General features: G+C 48.1%; 1 protein-coding gene across 3 annotated transcripts in view; it reads right to left on the bottom strand.

Annotated features, from left to right (window-relative positions):
* Positions 1-24,245, bottom strand: part of PODXL2 (podocalyxin like 2) — a 40,365-nt gene that overhangs the window by 841 nt on the left and 15,279 nt on the right. For 2 of the 3 annotated variants that reach the window (XM_070574549.1, XM_070574552.1), the window contains exons 3-7: positions 15,779-16,560; positions 14,862-14,948; positions 3,889-4,045; positions 3,224-3,285; positions 418-597 (exon numbers count right to left, since the gene is read on the bottom strand). In XM_070574549.1, coding sequence (XP_070430650.1) covers positions 418-597; positions 3,224-3,285; positions 3,889-4,045; positions 14,862-14,948; positions 15,779-16,560 — 1,268 coding nt within the window. The remainder of the gene's footprint in view (positions 1-417; positions 598-3,223; positions 3,286-3,888; positions 4,046-14,861; positions 14,949-15,778; positions 16,561-24,245) is intronic. The other variant, XM_070574550.1, reaches the window with a different exon arrangement.

The raw sequence follows: 24,245 nt of genomic DNA, 5'->3' as shown, positions 1-24,245 counted from the left end.
AGTTGTGCCCTGTCCCCTCCTTCGGGAGGAGCCCCCAGGCTGCTGGAGCCTCTCCTTAACCCCTGGGGACCATGGACCCAGGGCCTGTCTGGTGAGACATCCAGATGAGTCCAGGCATGGCAGGGCCACCCTGCCCCAGGAGGAGCTAGTGTCATGGAGGGCCCCTGTGGGTGGGGCACACATCCCACTCCCCCACCTCCAGCACCTAGCATGGGGCCAGCACCCCGCAGAGATGGGCAATCCTGTGCAAGACCTGGACAAGTGGCTTCCTGTGCAGTACCCCATCCCAGGACAATTACTGCCACCCCACCTGCAGATGAGGACAGAGTCTCCAGATGACTAAGCTTGCTAGGCACTGCCTTTTCCATTGGCAGCACCCCAGCCCAGGACCCCTTGCCTGGCCTACCCCACACTCACCACGTGTTTGAGCTTGGGCAGCCGGCGCTGCCAGCAGTTATAGAGCAGGCCCAGCACAATGATGATGACACAGATGGCGCCGATGACCACTAGCACCACAAAGAGCGTCCCATAGTCGCTGCGCACCTGGCTTGCTCGTGCTTGGCAGCTGCTTGTTGTGGAGTAGTTCTGGATGCCGATCTAGGGGGGCGGGAGGGGCCAGGCTCCTCAGCTGAGGTCCTGGGGTGCCATGGCTCCCAACAGAGCCTATGGGGTTGGGGCTCAAGGACAAGGACAGGCTTTGAGAAGGAGCTGGCACTCTCCTGGCACCTGAAGCTCTCCCAGAGGCCTGGACCCATGCTCATCAGGGACTCTCTCTGCCCTACCATCATCCTGTTCACCTGAGGGCAGTTCCAAGCCTCTCCACGCAACGCCTCCATTCCCAGCCTCCCCTCACATCCCTCCTGTGGCTCTGCCCTGCCCCTGCCCCTACTGGGGCAGAAGTCTGGCTCTAAATATACCTGGTTGTGGCCCTAACTCCCCAGTGAGGCTGGCCCCCCTGCTGTCAGTCACAATCCAACTATATAGAGTCCTACTCGTTAAAAAAAGAAGACAAGGACAGCTGTGATACCCTCTCCACACATCTTCCCCCACACATCACACTGAATCAGGCTCTGGAAACACAGCTTCCACTTCAGGGGTGGTGCTATTGTGATATCACTTTCTTTTTTTTTTCCTTTCTTTTTTTTTTTTTTTTTTGCTGAGGAAGATTCACCCCGAGCTAACATCTGTTGCCAATCTTCCTCTATTTTGTATGTGGGTCACCACCACATCACAGCCAGTAGTGGTGTAGGTCCGTGCCCATGATCCAAACCCAGGCTACCAAAGTGGAGTGTGCTGAACTTAACCACTAGGCCACCGGGGCTGGCTATTATTCTGGTATCATTCTGGCCATTGTGGGCCGGAGACAGTGCAGGGGGTGCTGGGGAAAGCCCACATCATAGGCCACCCCCAGCCTCCCAGCTTCTTCCCTTTTCCCACTGGAGTGGTTACCAATGGTGTTTCGCGGCCCAGCACCCTTCCACACTGCAGGCTGTCTTGTGGGTCTGCCTTCTCTGGCCAAGAGGCTGCTGTGCCCCTAATGGGCCTGGCAGATGCTCTCCCCACAAATCAGCATCTCAGGCAGAGGGCAGTAAGTAAGGTGAGGTGCCATCCTCATCAGAGGACAGGTGCCAGAGCGAAGGTGCTGTCTCCTGGCTCCCGGAGCAGAGACCTGGCAGCCGCCTTCCTGGCTTGGGCCCCTTCCTAAGGCCAGGTATACAGCTCTTCTTGGCTTCATATTGCCTGTATGTTTCCAATACCTTTCTCTATTGACTTTTTAAGTTATCAAGGAGCAGTTTTTCTTGCTAGGTTCACCCATCAATGAACTTGCTAAATTTGCCCACTAATGTACTTCCAAAGGCCCAGCATGCCTTTTCACCAAGTCAGTCTGAATGAAGTGTCCAGTAAAATCAGAACACAGGGCCAGGAGAAGAGGCAGGAGGATGTGTTAAAAAAAAGGTCATAGCCAGCCCAAGTTTCCACTAGTCCCCCCGCGTTCATGAACCCAGAATTCCACAAGTGGAACGGCCCTCTGGCCATCTGGGCAGTGTCACGGCCACACCATGGTGAAAGGCCCAGGCCCTTGAACCCCTCAGGCCTAGTCTGAAGCCTGGCTCCCCCGCTACTAGCTGTGCAAGCTCAGGCAAGTCACCTCCCTTCTCTAGGCTTCAGCTCATCTTAAATGGGGTACCGACAGGACTCAATAGAGTGCCTTCTCTTATGCTCACAAGCCCTCGGGTGTCAGTGAGGGCCCAGGGAGAAAACCCAGCACAGTCTGGCACTCAGTAGGCCCTCAATGTGCTTATCAAAAAAAACAAAAACAAAAACCACCTCTCCACCTTGCATGTAGTAGATAAGGAGGCAGGGCCCACAGTCATGCACAGCTCATCTCTGCTGTCAAATATCGCAGAGCCCTTGAGAGGGAAGAGGACTGATGACAGGTCACTGGGTTTCACAGTGAGTGAAAGTGGTTTTGGTGGCTGTCCTCAAGAAGGGAGGTGAGGAACTCTAGGGGCCCCTCTTCAGGAAGGTGGAATGAGGAGTGGGAGGACCAAGGGGCACAGGTACGGCAGGCTGTGCAGGAAGAGAGGCTGGCCAGCCTGTGTCCTCAGCCCAGGTCTCCAGGACCAGTGGGGCAGCCAGCTGACTGCACGGGGTCAGGGGTACCTCTCAAGATGGCAGGGCTATCTCCTGTTCCCTGAGTCCCATCTTCCACCCCGCAGCAGGCCCCCAGCTGGCTGGCCAAACACTGACCCACCCCCATCAGGAGCATCTAGCTGCTGGTTCCCAAAGCATGCCCACGCATCGCGTGCTTCCTCCTCTGGCTTCTGGAACTGCATCGCGCTCTCCCATTCCACCAGGCTTCTGCACAATTCCTTGGCCAGACATGGTGTTTCTCCCATTATCTGCCCAGAAAATTCCCACCTACCCATGGAGATCCCCCTCAGAGATCCCTCCCCGAAGTCCTCCCCTGACCACCGCCCCCTGTGCGGCCTTCTGGCCCGGCCGTGGTGTGCACCGTGCAGTTGGTAGTTTGGTGCTCAGACACTCGGTCTCTCCCACGGGTACTGTGTCTTAGGAGACCCGAAAGGAAGAGCTGCCCAGAGTAACAGTCTGTCTTTTGCTCCATGAGCCCAGGGTACAGGCTGCCTCCTGCCCTCAGGGAAGGCAGCCCTGCTCCCAAAGCTTGAAGGCACGGGAGGGGAGCATGTCCCGGTGCTCTTACCTCCACCAGACTCCTGCGGATGTCGCCCAGCATGGAAAGGACATCTTGAGTGGGCACCACCCCTGGGGGGAGAACCATGTCAGCAAAGCCTTGGCCACTGAAGCACTCCCTCTGCAGGCCCCAGCCCCTCAGACAGCTTCCGCCTGAGCTTCCAGAGCCTTGCACCCCATCTCCTGACCACACACGGACCTCGTGCTACAAAAACTCCCACTCCCTCCTAGACCTGCTTCCCACTGACTATTTAAAAAGGATTTAGTGAATGCCCACTATGTGACAGGTGTGACACCCGTGGTCACTCCCTCAGCCCCACACCACTGCATTCTGAATGCCCCCACATCATCCCACCACACAGTGTGAACCTGCGCTGAAACCACACCTCTTCCCCCTCCTGTTCCCGCTGTTCATACCCTCCTCCCCTTCTCCAAAACCCAAGCTTGCCTGTAACCCCTGACCCTAGACGAGGGCCTCCGACCAATACCTCACCCTGCCATCCTAGAGCCCCACGTTCCGAAGCCCTGTCTGTGCCCTTGCCCATGGCTCCGAGGGAGCCTCCCCATGGCCTTCAGGAAAGCTGCTGGTTCAGCACTGCCTCCCACTTGCTGCCCTCCTGGGCCCTCTCTCCAGACACGCCAACACTATCCCTCCGGTGCGTGGTCCTTGCTCACCCTGCTCGCCCACTAAGGTCATGAGAAGGTGCTGCTCCTTCTCGCTGGGCTTGCTCAGGGAGATGTGCCAGTCCCCGTGGCGGCCACTGCCATGGCGGGGCAGCACCTCCTCCACCAGGGCTAGCAGCTGCAGCCCCCGGTGCTGCCGGAACACCTCCTGCAAGGCAGAAAGAGAGCCTCATGCTCAGCGAAGGAGAGAGGTCTGCTGACCCCCGCCTCTAGACCTAGCCCCCATTTCAACCTCCGCCCAGCGGCCAAACGCTGGGCGAGGCCATCTGGTTAGTCCAGGGGGGCTGCTCTGATAGCTCTGAGGACCGCTCAAGAGGCTGTCAGCGTGGCCTTGGGCAGCTGTGGGAATGCCAAGATACACGCGCACTTGTTCCCTGCGAGCATCCAGGCACTCCTCCCCGCTTGGCCTCTCACCATGAGGAGGGCATGGGGCCTGCCCAGGGGTCCTCACAGTTGAGCCGGGGGACGGATCTCCCCATACACAATGGCAAGTCCAAGAAGTGAGTATGTAGAGTGTGGAGGACTACTGAAGACTGGTCTTCACGCCTGAGTGTTCAAGTGTATAGTGCACGGGAGGAATGCGTGTGTGTGTGGGGGTAACGGACCAAAAGAAGTACACAGCCATATAGCCAGCGAAACCAGGAGGAGGGGTGGGAAGCAGTCTAACCGTGCTCCTCTCTTGCCTGTCATTGCAGAGACACGGCACAAAGCTGGGGAGGCAAGAAAGACATCCTATACTCCAATGGTGGTAGTGGTGACCAGAAAGATTAAAACACAGAAGGTTAAAATGGTGACCCCGGAAGCAGGGCTGGGAGCAGGAGAAGGGGTGGAAGGGGGCGTCTTTCTCATCTGACACTCTCTTGTACTGGTTAGATTTTCGTGACCTTGTGTATGTGTAATTATATAAAAACAAAAACAAGAAGCTAGCACTGGACAGGAGCTCAGTGAGTGGCAGGAGCCTAGGTGGGGGCCAGGACCCTGCCTCTGGCTCACAGCCTACCATTGTCCCTAGCTAGCCCCTTCTGGGAAGAGATGCTCCCCTGGCCCTGTCGCTGATCCCCATCCCATCCACCTCTGATCCCCTGCTCCTCTGCAGCAGCCCTCTCCCTCCTGTACCGGGGAAATCACCAAAGCCCTGCTCCCAGCCTCCACAGCTCCCAGCTGGACACTGCCCTCCCAGCTGCTCAGCTCTCTCTGTGGAGTTGCAAGCCAGGGCTGCTGGCGAGGCAGAGGATCACCAGGCTGCCCCAGGGGGATCCCTGACACTCCTAGTCTCTTTTCTGCTAGAGCCCAAGCTAATGAGCTTTCCCTGGTTGTCATGCCAAGCTAAAGGCCACCAGGGTGACTGAAGTGCTGAGTCTCTGTTCCTGGTTACCATGGCAAGTGCCAGGCACAGGCTCAAGCCTTGGCACTCACTGGCCTAACAGAAAGCCAACTCAGTTCTAAATCTGGAAGACTGGGACCGGGAGATAGCTACATGCAGCTAGGAAAGCCCTGCTTCCTGAAATGGTTCTTACCGTCTTCACATGCATGCGTGCATACACACGTGCGTATGTGTGTGCATGTGTGTAGGGAAGGGGTGCACACCTGCACCTGCCTAAGCATGGTGCATATACTGTGACCCAGCAGCCCTACTTCTTGCAAAAGAAACCCCTCCTGCCTCAGGCAGTACCTCTCTGCAAGCCACAGCCCTGTGCTCCACCACGTGTGCGTGCCACGTTTTCCTGGGTCCAGATGTCTGCCTGGCTTAAGCCCACAGACCTACAATGTCAGTTCTGGGAGAGTCTGATGACCATATGTTTTATACTAGTTATTTTATAGGTGGGAACTGAGTGTCAGTGGCATGGGAGAAAAGCCCTGGCTTTGAAATCAAATAAATCTGGGTTCAATCCGGGTTCTGACATTTATCAGCTCTGTGATCTTTAGCAAAATACTGCACCCCTCTGAGCCTTAGTTTCCCCATCTAAAAATGTGGGCATTGGTCCTAACACCCTGGGCTAACTGTGAGGATTAAAAGAAAAGGACTTATTCAATCACAGGTGCTGGACAATTGGATACCCCAATGGAAAAGAAAAAACATACCTTGACTCATACTTCACACCACACACCAAAATCAATTCCAGATGCATTTCAGATCTAAAGCTTTTAGAAGCAAGCACAGAAGGCTCTCTTCATGACCTTGGAGTAGGCAAACGTTTCTAAGTAGGACCCGTAAACACTAACCATGAAGGAAAAAACGGGTAAGTGGGACCATTTTATGATCAAGTTAAAAAAAATCAAGAAGTTCCATAGAAGATATTTACAATGTATATACTTGACAGAGATCTCATATCCAGGATATATAAATAATTGATAGAAATCAATTTAAAAAGGCAGATAACCCAATAGTAAAATGGGCCCTCACAAAAAAAGAGGCTATCCAATTGGCCAAAACACATCTGAGAAGTTGCTCAGCTTCATTAATCACCAGAGAAATGCACATTAAAACCACAAGGTAATACTACTATACTATACATCTGGCAAAATGGCTAAAATGAAAAAGACAATACCAAGAGTTGGCAAAGACAAGAAGAATCAGAACTCTCAGGCACTGCTGATGGACGTATAACCTGCTATACAACCACTTCGGAAAGCTGTTGGACAGTATTTATTAAGGTTGGACATTTGCATATACTGTGACCCCGCAAGGCCACTCTAAGGCATGTGCCCATTAGAAACGCATCCATATGCTCACCAAAATATATGTCCAAGAATCTCCAGAGCAGCATCTTCACAACAGCCTGAAACTGGACACTACTCAAGTGCCCCCAACAGTAGAATGGAGAAATAAATGAAATGCTATACAGAATGAGAATGAACGAACTTCGACTGCACCTAACAATATAGATGAAATCTCAAAACAGAATGTTGAGTGCAAAGCCAGACACAAAATATCACATACTGAATGATTCTACTTATATAATGTTCAAAAGCATGCAACATTAATTTACGGTGTTAAAAGTCAACAAAATGGTTCCCCTTGTGGGAGCAGTGTCTGGCAGGGAGAATGAGAAGGGCTCAACGAGCGTGACCATGTTCTGTATCTTGATGTGGGTGCTGATTACGTGGGTGTGGTCCCTGGTGACAATCCATCAAGCTGTACACTTATGATCTGTGTGCCTTTCTGGACGTATGTTGTAAGTCAGTAGGACTTTCCTCAAGTGCAGTACACTCGTGGGTATAAACTGTCTCCCCTCTGAGGCCGGGGCAGGTGGTCCTCCTCGCACATCCCTGGTTCTCCCACTGCAAGGGCTCCAGCTCTACGGGTGTGGTCCTTATGGTGAACAGGGAGGGACACATGTCATTACCCAGCAGATCCTTCTGACTTTTGGCAACACAGCAGATGGAGTTGATGAAAGTCCCATGTTCCCACCTTGCTACAAACACATAGAAATACTGGATAAAATACAGCAAAACAATAAACATGTTCTAAAAGCATGTCTAAGCTCAAGCTCAAAGGAGACAGAAACAGAGGAAACCTAAAGCCAGAAGACAAAGCACAAGCCGTAGCAATTCCTGGGGGTCAAGACCCAGATACAGGATCCAGGAGCTGCAGACGTGGCTTTCAATGCTCACATGGAGATAGAAAACGTGCTCTTAGCCCACACAAGGTGGAGCACTGAAGTACAGCACCCAAGATAGTGCCTGAAACCTCGAAGAGCAGCCTTTTAAGTGAAATGAGGACTCAGGAAACTTCCCCCTCCCCTGGAGGAGCTGTCAGGGTACAGTACACCATCTGCCCATGTCCACGGACAGGAGAAAACAAAAGTTACCTAAGATCACCTAAACACCCAGGCTTGCACTTCACCTGGGTGTGGAGTCCAAATGGGCAATCCTTTGTCGTACAGAAATCTAAGCCAGGAAATTAAGACTCAAGCTGATCTAGCTCACTCGGAACTCCTGAAGGCTCCCTGAAACCACTCTGGTGGAATTCTCTCACAACCTGGAGTTATGATGAGATCACAATAATAAATTATAAGCCATACGAGGAACTAAGGTACAAAAGCAACAAATCGAAGAACTGACATCCCAAGATGTGGTGTTACCAAAACAATATGAAAGAGATCATAAAATAAGTATGTTTAAAATAACTGAAAAGATAAAGAAATAGAAATAATGAAAGAAGAGAACAAAATGAAAAAATAAGGGAGAGATTTGTAACCAAGTAGAAATTCTAAAAATATAAAACAGTTATTCTCTATATTAAAGACTCAAGAGGGTCAAACAGGAGATTAGACACAGCTAAAGAGAGTTATTAATTTGGAAGACAGGGCTAGGAAATCACTCAGAATGTGTCAGAGAGATCTTAAAGAGAGAGAAAACATAAAAGCATTGTTAAGAGACACTGTAGACAGAAAAATAAGGCCCAAAAAACCTCTGATAAGAATGAGACAGAAATGGGAATTTGGCAATATCTAACAAACTGTATATGCAATCCCACTTGTAGCAACTTACTCTGAAGGTACATCCCTACAACACAAAAATACGCACGCACAACATTCTTCACTGGAGCACTGTAAGTAACCGCAGAACATGAGAAACCACCCAAATGCCCATACAAAGGAAATCTGATGAATAACGATGGTACACACACATAAGGGAGTATTATTCAGTTGTAAAAATAAAATGATTGAGAATGATGTCCACAAACTGATATAAAGTGATTTCCAGAATATACTGTTAAGGGAAAAAAGCAAAATGCAAAAAAGTATTGTTCTGGACTGAGTCATGTCCCTCCAAAATTCCTATGTTGAAGTGCTAACACCCAGGACCTCAGAATGTGACTGTACTTGGAGACAGAACTTTTAAAGAGGTAATTAAGTCAAAATGAGGTCCTTAGGGTGGGCCCTATTCCAATATGACTGGTGTTCTTACAAGAGGAGGCGATCAGGACACAGACACACACACAGAGCAGATCACGTGAAGACTCAGGGAGAAAACGGCTGTCTACACAGCCAACGAGAGGCCTCAGAAAAGCCAAACCTTCTCACACCCTTATTGTGGACTTCCAGCCTCCAGAACTGTGAGAAGGTAAATGTCCGTCTAACTGCCCGGCCTGTGGTACTCTGTTACGACAGCCCTAGGAAACTACACAAATACAAATAGCACACTACTTGTGAAGAAGAAATTATACATCTATCTGCTTATTTCTATAAAAGGAAACCCAGGAAGGATACCCAGAAATTAATGAGATTGGCTACCGAGACGAAGTAGGGTGGGAATGGAGTGAGAGAGATGGTGGAGAGAGTGGTGTTTCTCTAAGTATACATTTTTGCATCATTTATATATTTAGAACCACATTAATGTCTTACACATTCAGAAAATATAATTAAATCAACACAGATGAGAAAAAGACCCTAAAATTGAACACAGACAGAAACAAATAAACTATATTCAAATGTACAACTACACTAAAAGGGAAAAAGAGAACTAACTCAAGTAACTGCAGAGTCATTTAAAGATAAGAAGATAAAAGAAACTGCAAATAAATACTGAAGTTTATTTAACAGGTTTGTTTCTGCAATGTTATGGGTTAAAAATTCTGCAACTACTTGTATATTCTAGAACTGAAGAAATGAGTAAATATATTGAGGATGTTGAGAGTCAGGTCTCTGTCAGTGAAGGAAGACACAAATATGGTACAGAAGGAGGCTAGGAAGAGTCCAACAGTGATGGGCTGGAATTGGCAGTACTGAACTCCCCATTTTAAACATGTGTGTACATACATAAACATATGTGTATAAATGCATATGTATTATACGCGTATGTACATATATGTATAGTGCACGTGTATTGTGTGTGCATATATAAACATATGTACAGGTACACATGTATTATACACGTATATCTGTGTCTATAGATGAAAGAAATACACATGCCTATCTCTCAGCTCTTCCTCTAAAAGAGTCTGGAAGCAATGACACCCCAGCAGCCACAAGCACACCCAGAGCCAAGATCTTGGTTTCTAAACACCTTTCCACATCGAAAAGAACCAGGGCTCCTTGGAGAAAGGGCTAATTCCAGGATAGGGCTGGGAGAGCACAAGATGTCCTGGAACATCTTCTTGTAAGTATGTGTGTAACGTGCGCTGGACAACTCAGCAGGCTCAGACGAAGGACTGACTGCTTGTTCAGCTCTGTCTCTGTTTCTAGATCTTGGTGATCCAGCCCTCTGTGCTGGAACACTCTGCTAGGATCCTCACTACAGGAGGTCAACCTGTTCCTCCTGCTCGTCCTTGTGCAGTGGTGCTTCTCCCTGTTGTGCCGAGCAGAGATCAGATCCTTGCATCTCTATTACAAGGACTTTCTTTTGCCTTCTGGAACTCAAAGACAACACCTTTGATCCACTGATTTATCTTTCTGCTTCTTCTCCTGGATCTTCTTTGGCTTATTTCCCATTTCCTCTGCTTGTATTACCCATGACATCTTGGGCAAAACAGGAGAAGCAATGAGTCTGCAATGCTTTTTCTAGGTCTTGAGGACTGAATTCCTGGATCTACTTTGCAAGACTTTCCCTGCGAGGCTGTCAGCACTTTCTCCTTTTTCTGAAGGTGCATTCTCTGTATAGCCCATCATTTTTTACAGACATTACTCCTATTATTCTTCAACAATATCAAGGTCATTAAAGACGAAGAAAGACTGAGGAACTGTTCCAGATTTAGAGACTAAAGAGACATGACAACTAAATGTAATGCATGATCCTGGATTAGATACTGAACCAGGAGGAAAAAAGCTCTAAAGGACATGATTGGACCACTGGTGAAATCTAAATAAGGTCCATAGATTACAGTTTTGCATCAGCGTTAATGTCCTGATTTCGATCATCGTACTCTGGTTATCCAAAAGAATGTCCTTGTTCTGAGGAGATACACACTAATGTATTCACGGGTAGGAGCCTACAACTTACGCTCAAATGGTGTGAAAAGATGCTAACAAGTCGTGAATCTAGATCAAGGATACATGGGATTTCTTTGACTATTCTTTCTGTAAGTTTGAAATTATATCAAAACAAAAAGTTACCAAAAAAGAACATGAGAAAATTGAAGACATTTTTACATATATAAAGACTGAGATATCCTTGCAGAAAAAGCTACTGAAGGATCTATTTCAGGAAGAGGAAGTTAAACGCAGAAAAAGGAGTGGGGATGTGAGCAAAGTAACTAATAAAAATATTGATAAAACAACATAAGCACTGACTGTGAATAATAATGACTAGTGCTCACCATCACTAATCATTAGAGAAATGCAAATCAAATCGATAATGAGATTCCACCTCACACACATCGGGATGGCCACTGTCGAAAAACCAGAAAACAACAAACATTGGTGAGGATATGCAGAAACTGGAACCCTTGTCCACTGTTGGTGGGAGTGTAAAATGGGGCAGCCACTGTGGAAAGCAGTATGGCAGTTCCTCAAAAAATTAAAAATAGAACTAACATATGATCCAACAATTCCACTTCTGGATACAGAGCCAAAAGAACTGAAAGCAGAGTTTCAAAGAGATATTTATACACCCACATTAATAGCTGCATTATTCACAATAGCCAAAAGGTGGAAGCAACTCAAGTGTCCACTGACGGATGAATGGATAAACAAAATGTGGTCTATACATATAATGGAATATTATTCAGCCTTAAAAGGAAATTATTCAGCCATATGCTACAACATGGATGAACTTTGAGAACATTATGCTAAATGAAAAAAGCCAGGCATAAAAGGACAAATACTGTATGATTCCACTTCTATGAGGTCCCTAGAGAAGTCAAATTCACAGAGACACAAAGCAGAATGGGGGCTGCCAGGGGCTGGAGGATAGGGGAATGGAGAGTTAGTGTCTAATGGGGACAGGGCTTCAGTTTTACAAGTTGAAAAGTTCTAAAGCGGTATTTCACAACAATGTAAATGTACTTAACATAACCATACACTTAAAGATGGTTAAGGGGGCCAGCCCAGTGGCATAGTGGTTAAGTTCCCGTGCTCCACTTCTGCGGCCTGGGATTTGTGGGTTCGGATCCTGAGCACAGACCTATATTACTCATCAAGCCAAGCTGTGGCAGCATCCCACATACAAAATAGAGGAGGACTGGCAATAGGTGTTAGCTCAGGGCCAATCTTCCTCACCAAAAAAAAAAGGTTAAGATCGTAAATTTTATGTCAAATGTTTTTTTCCACACTAAGAAAATCTACCATAAAAAATAATAATGATTAATTAGGTGGCTATCAAATATTAAATGAGAATAACATACAAGACAAAACAGGGAGAGAAGAATAACAGCATTTTAAGGTCTATGTGTTGTTTGGAAAGAGAAGAGAGACATTACTTTAGATTTATGGTTCAAGTGTGCACGCCAAACATGGAGGGGTCCCTGGTACCCTTTTATTTGAGAAATGTTGATTCCGTTTCTGGAGGAGGGAACATACAAGATGAGCCTGGAACATCTCACTGCACCAGAAAGCGAGGAAACCATCAAACACTAATAGGTCGGCCAAAAGGACTCAGAAGCCAACTCCAAGAGGCTTTCACCAGCCAAAGATGGGTATATGAGCATCAATTAAAAAAAGGAAAACACATCAATCATGTTAAAATCTACCTGTGTATAATGATGCTGGGAAACATAAAATCTCCTTGGTCACTTTTGGATTAAATACATGCACGTACTTTCACTTTCCCTCAAACACACGAAACAAGAGCAAAGAATTTTTTAAGATCTAAAACCACAAAGACAAAAACAAAACAAAACAGAAGAGGAGACAAAAGCAAGAAAATCTGGACCCTGGAAGCAGATGGATGAGTTAGAACTTCCTGATTTAGCAAGCCCCAAAGAGCCAGATCCTACGCCAAAATGGGGAGAGTTGAGAAGAAGCAGACTCAAGCTGTCAACCTCCCAAGATGCTCCGGAATAAACAGCACTGGCTACCTTTGGAAGCGGGGATGGAAATGATGCTAAAAATAGGAAAACTGTTTGAAAGTCTGTTTAAGAAGCAGCTGGATCCCTCATTCCTCTCCCCAACACTGCACAGCTGACAAATGTGCCTTGTCCCTGGCTGAAGACTGAAAGGTTATTCTTTAACAAGGGTAAAATAGAGGGTCTCTGACCTACTGGACACCAGACACAGCTGGGGAAGGGTGAAAATGAATGGATCTATGCACACATATTTCTGACACTGACACGCCCAGCCCTCTCCACACCTTGGCCCCAAGAACAGGGGCAACCAGCCATTTATGCTCCCAGCAGGACAGAAGTTCCTTTTTCAAAGAATCTGATCACCCAGGAGGAAGGACCTAAAGATGCTGACATTAAAAATTTTCAAATGATGTTTTCTTCCAGAAGTCTCTTCTAGAAAACACAGGCAGTACGCTCTATGACATTGGTCTGAGCAGCATATTTTCGAGTCCCATGTCTGACCGGGCAAGGGAAACAAAAGAAAAAATGAACAAATGGGACTACATCAAACTAAAAAGTTTCTGCACAGCAAAGAAAGCCATCAACAAAACGAAAAGACAACCTAACAATTGGGAGAAGATATTTGCAAACCACATGTCAGATAAGGGTTAATATCCAAAATATACAGAGAACTCATACAGCTCAACAACAAAAAAACCAACAATCCAATTAGAAAATGGGCAGAAGATCTGAACAGAGATTTCTCCAAAGAAGAAATACAGATGGCCAAACAGGTATATGAAAAGATGCTCAACATCATTAGCTATCAGGGAAATGCAAATCAAAACTACAATGAGGTATCACCTCACTCCAGTCAGAATGGCTATAATTAACAAGACAGGAAACAACAAATGTTGGAGAGGGTGTGGAGAGAAGGGAACCCTTGTTCACTGCTGGTGGCAGTGCAAACTGGTGCAGCCACTATGGAAAGCAGTTTGGAGTATCCTCAGAAAATTAAGGATAGGTCTACCATATGATCCAGCTATCCCACTGGGTATTTATCCAAAGAACTTGAAAACACAAAGGCATAAAGATACTTGCACCCCTATGTTCATTGCAGCATTATACACAATAGCCAAGACATGGAAGCAACCTAGGTGCCCATCAAGGGACGAATGGATAAAGAAGATGTAGTATTTATACACGATGGACTACTACTCAGCCATAAGAAATGACAAAATCCGGCCATTTGTGACAACATGGTTGGACCTTGAGGGTATTATGCTGAGTGAAATAAGTCAGAGGGAGAAAGTCAAATACCGTATGATCTCACTCATAAGTAGAAGACAAAAACGACAAAAAAAAAAAAAAAAACACATAGCATTGGAGATTGGACTGGTGGTTACCACTGGGGAAGGGGGGACAGGCGAGGGCAAAAGGGGTGATTAGGGTCACGACATGTGAGGGGATGCACTATAATTAGTGTTCGGGGGGTGAACATGATGTAATGTATCCAGAATTTGAAATATGATGTACATCCGAAACAAATAAAAATTAAAAAAAAAAAATTTTCAAATGAAATGGCCCAGCCTGACCACCTTCCCAAGAAGCTACCGTTAACAAAGCTCAAAGCTTCCAACCAGCTTCTTGATGGTTCTCCTTAAATAGCTCTGAACAAATGCCACCAGACATGTGAGGCAAGTACACATGTGAGAAAACTGAGACAGAAACTAACGAATGGGGCAAGCAACCTATCCAGGGAGAAAACAACTATAAAAACTATTTCAAAGCCCAGAGAGAGAAGACATTGCACACACGAACAAAACCATTCCTTTAAATTAAAAACAGAGGGGCCAAGAATGAAAGAGCCTTTAGAAATTTAAAAATACGAAAGCACTCTTTTCTTGGACATTGGTGGTGCTGGTTCATGCCCTGGGTTAGGCTGGCCCCTCTGACTCAACGTCTAAGCTTTCCAGCCCACCCACTCCCTCGGCGCCCATGCTGCCCCCACCTCATGCTCCCCCGCGGCCCAGCCTACCGCGGCACTCACACAGTCTACGTTCTCCGTCATGTTCAGAACGATGTAGTTCTTCCCGGCCAGGTTGCTCCAGTCTTTGCAGATCACCTGGAGGATGAAACAAAAAGAAGGGCAGCCGTTACACAGGCATTGGGAAAGGCACTGGGAGAGACGGTGGGTGGAAACCCTCTGAGCAGATGGAGGTGAGGGCCAGGGGTAGGTTGTGAGAGCTAGGTGGGAGCTGACAGCCTCGGCAAGACGACAGCCCATGATCCAGCCCAAGGTTCACAAACCCAGATGTCTTCAGGGGCCAAGCAGAAGACGTCTTCAGGGAGAGGAGGAAGCCAGGCGTGACACACGACTAGTGGGGGCTTGTATCAAAGGGGTGGGACTGCACAGGGCTTGCCCCAGCCGGAGGCTTTCAATGGCAAACTTGTCTGTGATGTTCTGTAGGCTAAACAGAAACGTGCCTGTGGGCCAGACGCACAGGCTGATAACCTGGTGCCCCTTTCCTTTCCTCCTGCTGTCGGGGGTGTGGCACTGACTTGGACGTGTGTGTGTGTATGTGTCTGTGCTGAGCAGGGGCTTATGAGGGGAGCAGAGGGCGACTGTACACATGGTGGGGGGCGTGGAGATGGCGCAGGGAGAGCACAGGTCAGGTCCCCACTCTGGGCCAGTGTCATAAGCCGTGGGGAGGCCCAGGGCAGCAGCTGTAGCACCTGGACAAGTGGAAACCAGGCCAGGGCACCAAGCTTTTCCGAGGCTTTCGTTTTGCATGTCAGTGTGGTGAGGACCCCATTACTGGGCCACAAGGTCTGCATCCCCAAAAGTGCTGCTGGGGTTCTACTGCTACAGAGGGGCCTCCATCTTCAGCCTGGTGGACCCCTGCACCGTGCCGCGCAGCCCGGGGACGGCTGGATGGAGCACCTTCACTTTACCTGAGTCGAATCCCAGGGCATCCTGGACTGAGCTTCGAGGGCCTGCCCTTCCTGGGGCTGCTGGCTGAGGTCTTCCTGCCCCAAGGTCGCAGAGGAAGGTGTCAGTTCCACATCTTGGGGGGCCAGTGGGAAAGAGGCTGAGGCTCCAGGGTAAAGGGGGTCTTCATCTGCAGTCTCAGCCCCGCTGGGAGCTTCTGTTTGAGGGAATGAAGCCAAGGACGGCACCTCTCCTTGCCTGCCAGCCAACCCAGCTGCTCCCACAGTGGCCTCCTCACTTGCCTCCTGCGGGGCCTCAAACTCTACCCCACGCCCTGCAGCTGGCAGTACTGTGCTCCCTGCCTCCTGGCTGGTGAAGTCCTGACCCCCCAGGGTCACTGTACTTGGGGTGACCGAGGGTGGTGGCAGGCTGGGCTCCATGCTGTTCCCCACCTCCACATCCGAGGAGGCCTGGTCCCCAGAATCTTCATGCCTGTGTTTGGCAGACCCTGGGGTCTGGCTCCTGCTGGTGGGAGAAAAGTCATGGACCTGGGTTCGGGCTTCTTCTTGGGATCCATTCACAGGCAGCAGCTCCTCCTCTTCCTCCTCCTCCTCCTCCTTCTCTACCTCCTCCTTCTCCCTCTCCTCCTCCTCCTCCTCTTCCTCCTCCTCTCCAGGAGCCATGTGCCAGGGTGGCTCCACCAGGTTCATCTTGGGCAAGGGAGAGGCGAGGCGAGGCACCTCTTGACCCTGGCTGGTGTCTTCGACGGGACCTGCCTTCTCAGTCAAGTCTGGAAACACATAATCTAAGGACAGAGACAGAAGGCTCGTTCACTAGTCCGCTCATTCGTTACTAGCTCAGGATTCACTGGGAAGATGATATAACAGAAGCAGGAGACCCTCGGGACAGTGAGGCGGTCGTGCTGGAAAGGAGTGGGAAGCAGGCTGGAGAAGGGAGAGCAGACTGGGGGGAAACATGGGTCAGGCTGGTCCTCGTTTCCTTCATGATAATAAAAATGACACAAGTCTGCCACTAAAATTCCATGAATACAGGAATGCACCCAGTAGAAAGTAAAAGTCTGTATGACTGCCCCGCTCAAAGGCAGCCATGGTTAGTTTGATGTCTATCTTCCCTATTGTGTTTCCTCATCTGGAGATTTGACCAAGAAGACCCTTTAGTCCCTTTTCTAATGGGTTGTTACGGGGTCAGAAATCCCAGATGAGGTCTGCAAACCCTCTTACAACAGGAACAGAGGAGACCCACAGATTATGACCATTGTTCCTAAACTGTGCTCTTTTGCTATAATTTAGACCCTGTCTGGGAAATGAAAAAGATGCAAGGAGAGCTAGAGAGAGGCCAGGGGCTGGGGCCAGAGGTTTCCAGAGCCTTCCAGAATTTCCAAGGTCCCTGCTGGCAGTGGGAGAGGGTATTTTTATTCTCCCTGCTATTCTGAGGAATTACATTTGAAAGGAGAGAACCTAGAGAACTCCTGGAGACCAGGATGTTTTCTGGCTTTTCAGTGAACCCTAGGCCTCTTCAGGATAATGACATACGAAAATCATAGACCTGTTTTGTTAGAAACTCATTCAAAGGACAGATTTCTTTTTAACCGCCAAATGAAAGTTTAAAAGTTTACATAAAATTTCTGGGAATATGGAAAGCAGACGAGAACACAGGAGCAGATAACCCCTCAGCCAATATAAGCATAGGAAAAGACAGCAGTGGAGGAGGGACGCCCTCTTACCGAGAGAGGAGGAGAGAGAGCGACTATGGGGTTCAAAGACATAGAACAGAAAATTCAGGGAAAACAAGATAATTGTTTTTTTAGAAGACTGGCCCTGAGCTAACACCCATTGCCAATTTTCCTCATTTTTTTTCTCCCCAAAGTCCCAGTACATAGTTGTATATCCTAGTTGTAAGTCATTCTAGTTAGAAGATGATTTTTGAAATTGCACTTAGTGTCCTCAGAAAGACTCAAAGTTATTGCATCTCTAAATAAGAACAGGTTATAAGAAAATCAAGTAATCTTTAAAAAAGAAAAAGTTCTTGGAATTGAAATTCAGTTGTCGAAATGTAAAAATTCAGTAGAACGGCGGGAAGAAAAAGTCAAGGAAAAGTCTCCAGAGCAAAAGCAAAAAGACAAGAGAGAAAAGTTAAAAGATACAGATGACCAAAGCAGGAGGAGGCCTCATATCTAGCTAATATGATTTCCAGAAAGACAGAACCAACAAAATGGAGAGAGGAAACCGCTGCACAAAGAAGAAAACCCCCAAGGCCTGGCAACACGAGGCTTCATATCGGAAGGGTACACAATCGAGGCGGATGATAGAAAACTCACACCCAGCCTCATTGCCGTGACATTTCAGCATGCTATGGAGCAAGAGAAGATCCTAAAAGCTCTCAGAGAAAGAGCAGGTTACCCGCAAAGTATATCAAATTATCACCAAGCTTCTAATCAATAACAGTACACTGCAGGGAGGAAACTGAAAATGTATTCAAAATTCTGAGGGAAGATTATTTTGAACCTGGAATTTTACATCCAACTAAACTATCATTCAAGTATGATTACAAGATAAAGACATTTTCATATATGCAAGGACTTAAAGGTTTTACTATCTGCAGATTCTGAGAGAATTACTCAAAGAAGTTCTCCAAGAAATCCAAAAAAAGAAGACATGGGAAATCAAGAAACATGAGAGCAACATCATGAAAATACATCTCGGTGGAAGCTGTGCAGCAGCCTCGAGAGCAATCAGTTCAAATCAGAACAAGGATGCAGAGGGCTCTGAGAAGAGTTATTACAAAGAGAAAAACTGATTCCCTAGGAGAAAAAGTATGATTTTTAGAAGCTGAATAATCTTAGTGATAATTGAAAGTCCACTCTAATATCTGAATGAACCATCAGAATATTCTAGCCGCCCCCCTGTTGTTAACTAGACTCCTGCTGAGGGGCAGAGACTTAGTAACGGATGCTCCTGCCTGCCCGCCCCTGCACACGCCTGCCCGCGGGAAGCTCACCGTTCCCCACGCTGGCCAGCCCTGTGAGCTCTGGCGACGCCTGCTGGCAGGACAGCGACCGCAGAACAGGTGAGGAACCCGCACCGGCCTCTCACCCTGAGCAATCCAGCACCACCTTCACAAACGTGAAATAACGAGCAAGACTCACAGGACATCTGAGGAGAGCCAGCCTCAGGAGGAAGCACGAGGGGGAGGCGGGAGGGCCACCTCAGAAAAGAGTTCCTCTAGCAAACAAAAGAGAACTCAGAAAAAGTCCTATTAACACCTTCAGAGAGAGTCAAGAAGAAATTATACCCATGAAACAAGTACAGAAGAATAGAATATATAGAAGAATAAAAATACTTTACTTCAACAGAACTTTACAACAGATAGATCTGTTTAAAATTAATATGCAATGTATTCAAACATAATTGAAATGGACTAAATGACCACTTGACAGGAATACTACATAACAGAATGTCAGATGGGTGCTTGGGAATTACAACATATAAAATCTCTTACAATCATAAGATTTCAGGACGAGAAGATTAACCTGACAGCAATGTGCAAGAATGGGATGAAGGAGACGATGAACCAAAGCAGAGAAAACAGTGAGGGGCCTGCTGAAGGGGAAGAGAGAGAAACGAAGGCGAAGACATTAGGGACAATAAGAGAAGAGCAGACTCAAGAGACGGCCTGAGGGGGAGCTGACAGAATGCATCAGTTAGCTGGCTGACAGGAAGACGTTAGCACTCTGGCCGACTGTGAGAAAAGCCATGCCAGTAACAGAAATGGTGAAGTCTAGAGGAAACGTGCACGGAAACCCACAACAAGCACTTGAAATAGCCAACAGACCTGAATGTGGCAGCAATATGGTGGATGGTGATGCACTCACGGGCAGAACCCCGCTGGGGTCGGGGAGTTCCCAAGAGGGCAAGCTGACCAAGACAATTCCTCCACTCAGTTCGATGCTGTTTTCTCACAAGTCTGAGTCTCTATACCTCCAGAGAGAGCCTGGCTCCCAACAGAATTCCCTAAAATGTGTATGTCCTCCTCTAAGATGGCCAATAACAGCAGCCATGCTCTTGGTGACATGATCTGGGAGCCAGAAGACTTAGTCACCCTCTGACTCGTCTAAGCAACGGTCAGTCCCTGGGCTTCCCTGGGCTTCAGTTTTTCATATGACAAAAAGGATGCTGGTACATATGATTTCTAAGGTCCTTTCTAGCACTGATATTCTAAGGCTTTATATATCTTATACACTAATGGCATTAAAAATGGCAATTCCTCTACTGTCCTAAATAGGAATTAAATGTAATTCACTAGATTACAAGCTCCTTTTGACAGTAAGGTGATTTTCTTCATGTCTATATTCCCAGCACCTGACACAGTGCCTGGTCCAGAGCAGAAAGGAGAGCAATGCGTGGTGTTGAGCTCCTGCCTCCCATCTTCTGTCTCCTTCTGTCCTAGGGAAAGAAAAGCTCCCAATCACAGTGCAGACTCCTGCATCATCTCCATCAGCGCCTCTCCCGCCCCCCTGTGTATGATCACTGCCAGAGTAGGCCCTTGACGCAGCCTTTCGACACTTCTTTCTTCACGAGCTCACCGATTCCAAAGACCATCTACTATCTCCGTGCTAAAAGCTCCCGAACGCCCGTCTCCCACCGAGCCTCCCCTGTCCAGCCTCCCATCTCCAGGGACTGGACAGGCCACTAAACAATGCTCACTGGTGCTTGGAATCAGCAGGGTTTTTCCTACTTCTTTACCACCTCTCAGCATCCAAAATTATTCCTTTTCCTTTTTCTGCGTGACCTCAGTTTATCAACCGTATGGCCTTGGACACGTTACTTAACCCCTGTGTGTTTCCTTTTCCTTATACATAAAATAGTAACAGCACCTGGCACACAGGGCTGTGGTCAGGATGCAATGAGATTAAACCTGGACACAGCCCATGGTACAGAGCATATTCCTCCAACTCCTCCACCCATTATTGTCATTAAAGGAATTTTTACATTGTAAAACCATAAGAGGAAAAGCAGCACTCTTCTGGAAGACGGCTCCCCAGGACGAGGGGCAGGATAAGCACAGGAGTGATAAGTCAGAGAGAATCCAGGAGAGGGCAGGGTGGGAAAGCACTGATCGTCTACTGACGAGTCTAGACATGATCCGAACATCAGAAACGCCAGAAACAAGACCCAATGGGGGCACAGACTATGAACCAGAGGTGTGACAGGAACCCGGCCATGAGCACCTGTGGGACAGAGTCAATGGGATGAAAATGGGGGTCCCAGGCAGTGGGTAGTGGGACTGGACTCACATACGAATGTAGACTAATGAGTAAAGAAACCAAGTTTTATCCAAGAGCAGAACCATGCTATGATGGACTGAGACAGACAACAGCACTTCTATGACGCTTCCTGCCAAAGCACAGAACCTGAATCTAATCATGGGGACACACCAGACAACTGAAATTGACAGGTACTCTACAAAATAACGGACCCACCTGCTTCAAAAATGTCAAGGTCATCAAAGGCAAAGAAAGACCGGAGAATTTTCCAGAATAAAAAAGACAAAAGAGACATGACAACTAAATGCAGTACGTGATCCTGGACTGGAAAAAATAATGTTTTCTCTTTTGCTATGGAGGACAGTACTGGGGAAACTGGCAAAGCTTGAATAAAATTTTTAATCATAGGGGCCGGCCCGGTGGCATAGCAGTTAAGCTCCCACGTTCCGCTTCGGCGGCCCGGGATTCACCAGTTCGGATTCCTGGTGCAGACATGGCACTGCTTGGCAAGCCATGCTGTGGCAGGCATCCCACACATAAAGTAGAGGAAGATGGGCATGGATGTTAGCTCAGGGCCAGTCTCCCTCAGCAAAAAGAGGAGGATTGGCAGCAGTTAGCTCAGGGCTAATCTTCCTCAAAAAAAAAAAAAATTAATTATATAATAGTATCGCTATCAATGTCAATTTCCTGATTTTGATCATTGTACTATGGTTTGTAAGAGAATGTCTTTGTTCTTAAGAAATACACACTGAAGTATTTATGGGTAAAGGAGCATCATGTCTGCAACTTACTGTCAAATAGTTTAGAAAAAAATTATATGTCTAAACGTTCAGAAACACATACACAGAATAATAAAGCAAATGTGGCAAAATGTTAACAATAGGGGAAACTGAGTGAAGAGTACATGGGAATTATTCTTTCCATCAATTTGGAATTATTTTTCAACAAGCAGTTAGAGAGAATCACTTTAACTGCTGCCTAGGGAACATGCTTGAGCCACCAGGAGAGCCGAGAGTCGAGGCGGGGACAGGGCAGGCCGTCCCAGACGAAGAGCTCCAGAACACAGTGAACAGTCCTGGTGGACGGGGAGGAGAGTGCTGCTCCCACTCTGGGGTCCTGGGAGGGAAGACCAGGCCACAAGGGACTTGCGACATGGAGAGTGGAGGAGAAGTCTCGGCACACTTTGGAGGGGAAAAAGGAGTAAATTGGCAACGGAGGAAGAGAAAATAAGAAGTGAGCTAGAGCAGGAGAAGGAGTCGGGTGGAGATGAGAGACTAAAGAAAGGGAGGAGAGGACAGCACCAACGAGGGGCAGGAGGAGGGACGGTCGCCTCTCTAGGTAAGGCAGGCCCGCTCCCAGGCTGCTGCCACGGAGAGGTGCGACTCCACACAGGGGGAGCCGTCCTGCTTAGTGCCGAGCTCCTGCCCTCCTATTCCTCTACTTCAGGCATCCGGAGTCGCGACAGTAGAGTCCCACAAAGCCCAAAAGCCTGTCTAGGGCAAAGAAGAGCCTACAGAGCACTTACCACAAGCCCCATACCTGGACACAGGTGTGAACCAGCAGAGATGCCCAGGAGACATGTTAGAGATGCATCAAAGTCGGTCCAGGCCCGTCCCTGTCCCCAGGAGGGTAGCAACAGCTGGGGCACCAAAGAGATGAGAAGGGTCCCCCACAGCTCAGGCCCTCTGGGGGAGGCTCCAGCTTGGTCTCAAAGTATGGAAGGTCAAGGAGAGGCTGAAGTGCAATGGGACTCAGAAGACAGGTAGTGCTGTCCCCTGACTGTCCGGGAGACACCAGAGGACCACCCTTGGCCAGCACCTTGCCCCTTAGGCTCATCAACCCTCCTCCCTGAAACCCCCAGCAACAGCGCTGTGAAGTTGCAGTGCCCCCTGGTGGCTGTCATTGGAAACTACACCTTCCTCAGAGCCTCGGGGAAAATCCAGTCTCCAAATCCCAGACGCGGTATTTTATTGGTAAACAGGGGCCCTGTGAGATCAAAGGGCCCACTGCCCTCCTTTCACAGATGAGGAAACAAAAGCTTGGAGAGGGAAGGATGCTCGCTCTGTGAAGCTAGGCTTGTCCTAGTTGTAAAGCTGTCAGACTCAGGCTCACGTGTCAGGCCAGCACCCGGGCTTGGCTTCAGACGCGGAGAGGAGCACCCCGACAGCAGGCGCTTCGCCTCTCCCATCCATCTGCCCAGTCTCTTTAAAGCTGGCCTTGAATCACCAGACCGGCGGACACTAAAGAGCCAGGGCCAAGCTCCAGAGTTCTGCAGGCAGGGGAAGGAACTCTGGGTGCCCCTTGCCTTGGCAAAGGGCCACTGGCCTATAGGCTGGGCAAACCCACTCTTCTGAGACTGAGACTAAGATGAATGCAAAACAGTCGCCTAAGGGAGGCACTCTCTTCTCCCCAGGGCAACCTCTTAAAGTCACACCACATGTCTCACACTCCTTTGAGCTTTCCACACAACCTGGCTCCCAGCAGGAGCACCTGTGGGCAGGTGTTACTGTAACAGGACTCCAGGAGTCGAGGGTCCTGAGATCAAAGGGACCTGGGAGGTGACCTGATGGCCTCTGCACTCTGGCAGGTGACTGGTGAGTCTTGGACAGATGGACTGGCAATCCTCTTCAGGGGCATGTCTTGGCCTCCTTAGAAAGGCATTTCTGTGTTGTTGGCTTTTTTTCTCCCTAATTTCCTTAAACCCAATTGTGATGGTTTGGTTACAACTGAAGCCCGTTTCTGCTTTATCTACTAAATGAGGAACACTGGAAAGCAGCTCCCTCAGGAAACAATCCTACATGTTCTCTTAGGTGTCCCAATTCAGCCTCTTCTTCTGGGCTAAATGACCATAATTATTCCTTGTTCTCAACCCCACTGTCATTCTTCTTCTTCTCTTGCAAAAACTCTAGATCGCCAGTTTTAAGAGTGGTTACAAAATCAAGAGAGTAGGTACACAATAAATATTTGCTGAAAGCTGAGCAAGATTCACCAACTAGAGGCTAACTGAAGCAAAATGCAAAGTCAGGTTTCTCGACTCACGCCACATCATTTCAATGGGTCACAGCACTGAGCTGCGTTCTGCCCCTGTGACCTGAGGTGGCAGCTCAGAGGCAGCTGGGGGTCACTGTGAAGTCCCAGGTCTCTGGACAACTTGGATTCGCCAAGCTTTTTTTTTCCTTTTAATCTCACTGTGGTGCTGGCCTCTG

This window comes from Equus przewalskii, chromosome 15 (genome assembly GCF_037783145.1).
Source record: "Equus przewalskii isolate Varuska chromosome 15, EquPr2, whole genome shotgun sequence".
Taxonomy (NCBI): domain Eukaryota; kingdom Metazoa; phylum Chordata; class Mammalia; order Perissodactyla; family Equidae; genus Equus; species Equus przewalskii.
This window is presented reverse-complemented; position numbering and strand designations above follow the sequence as displayed.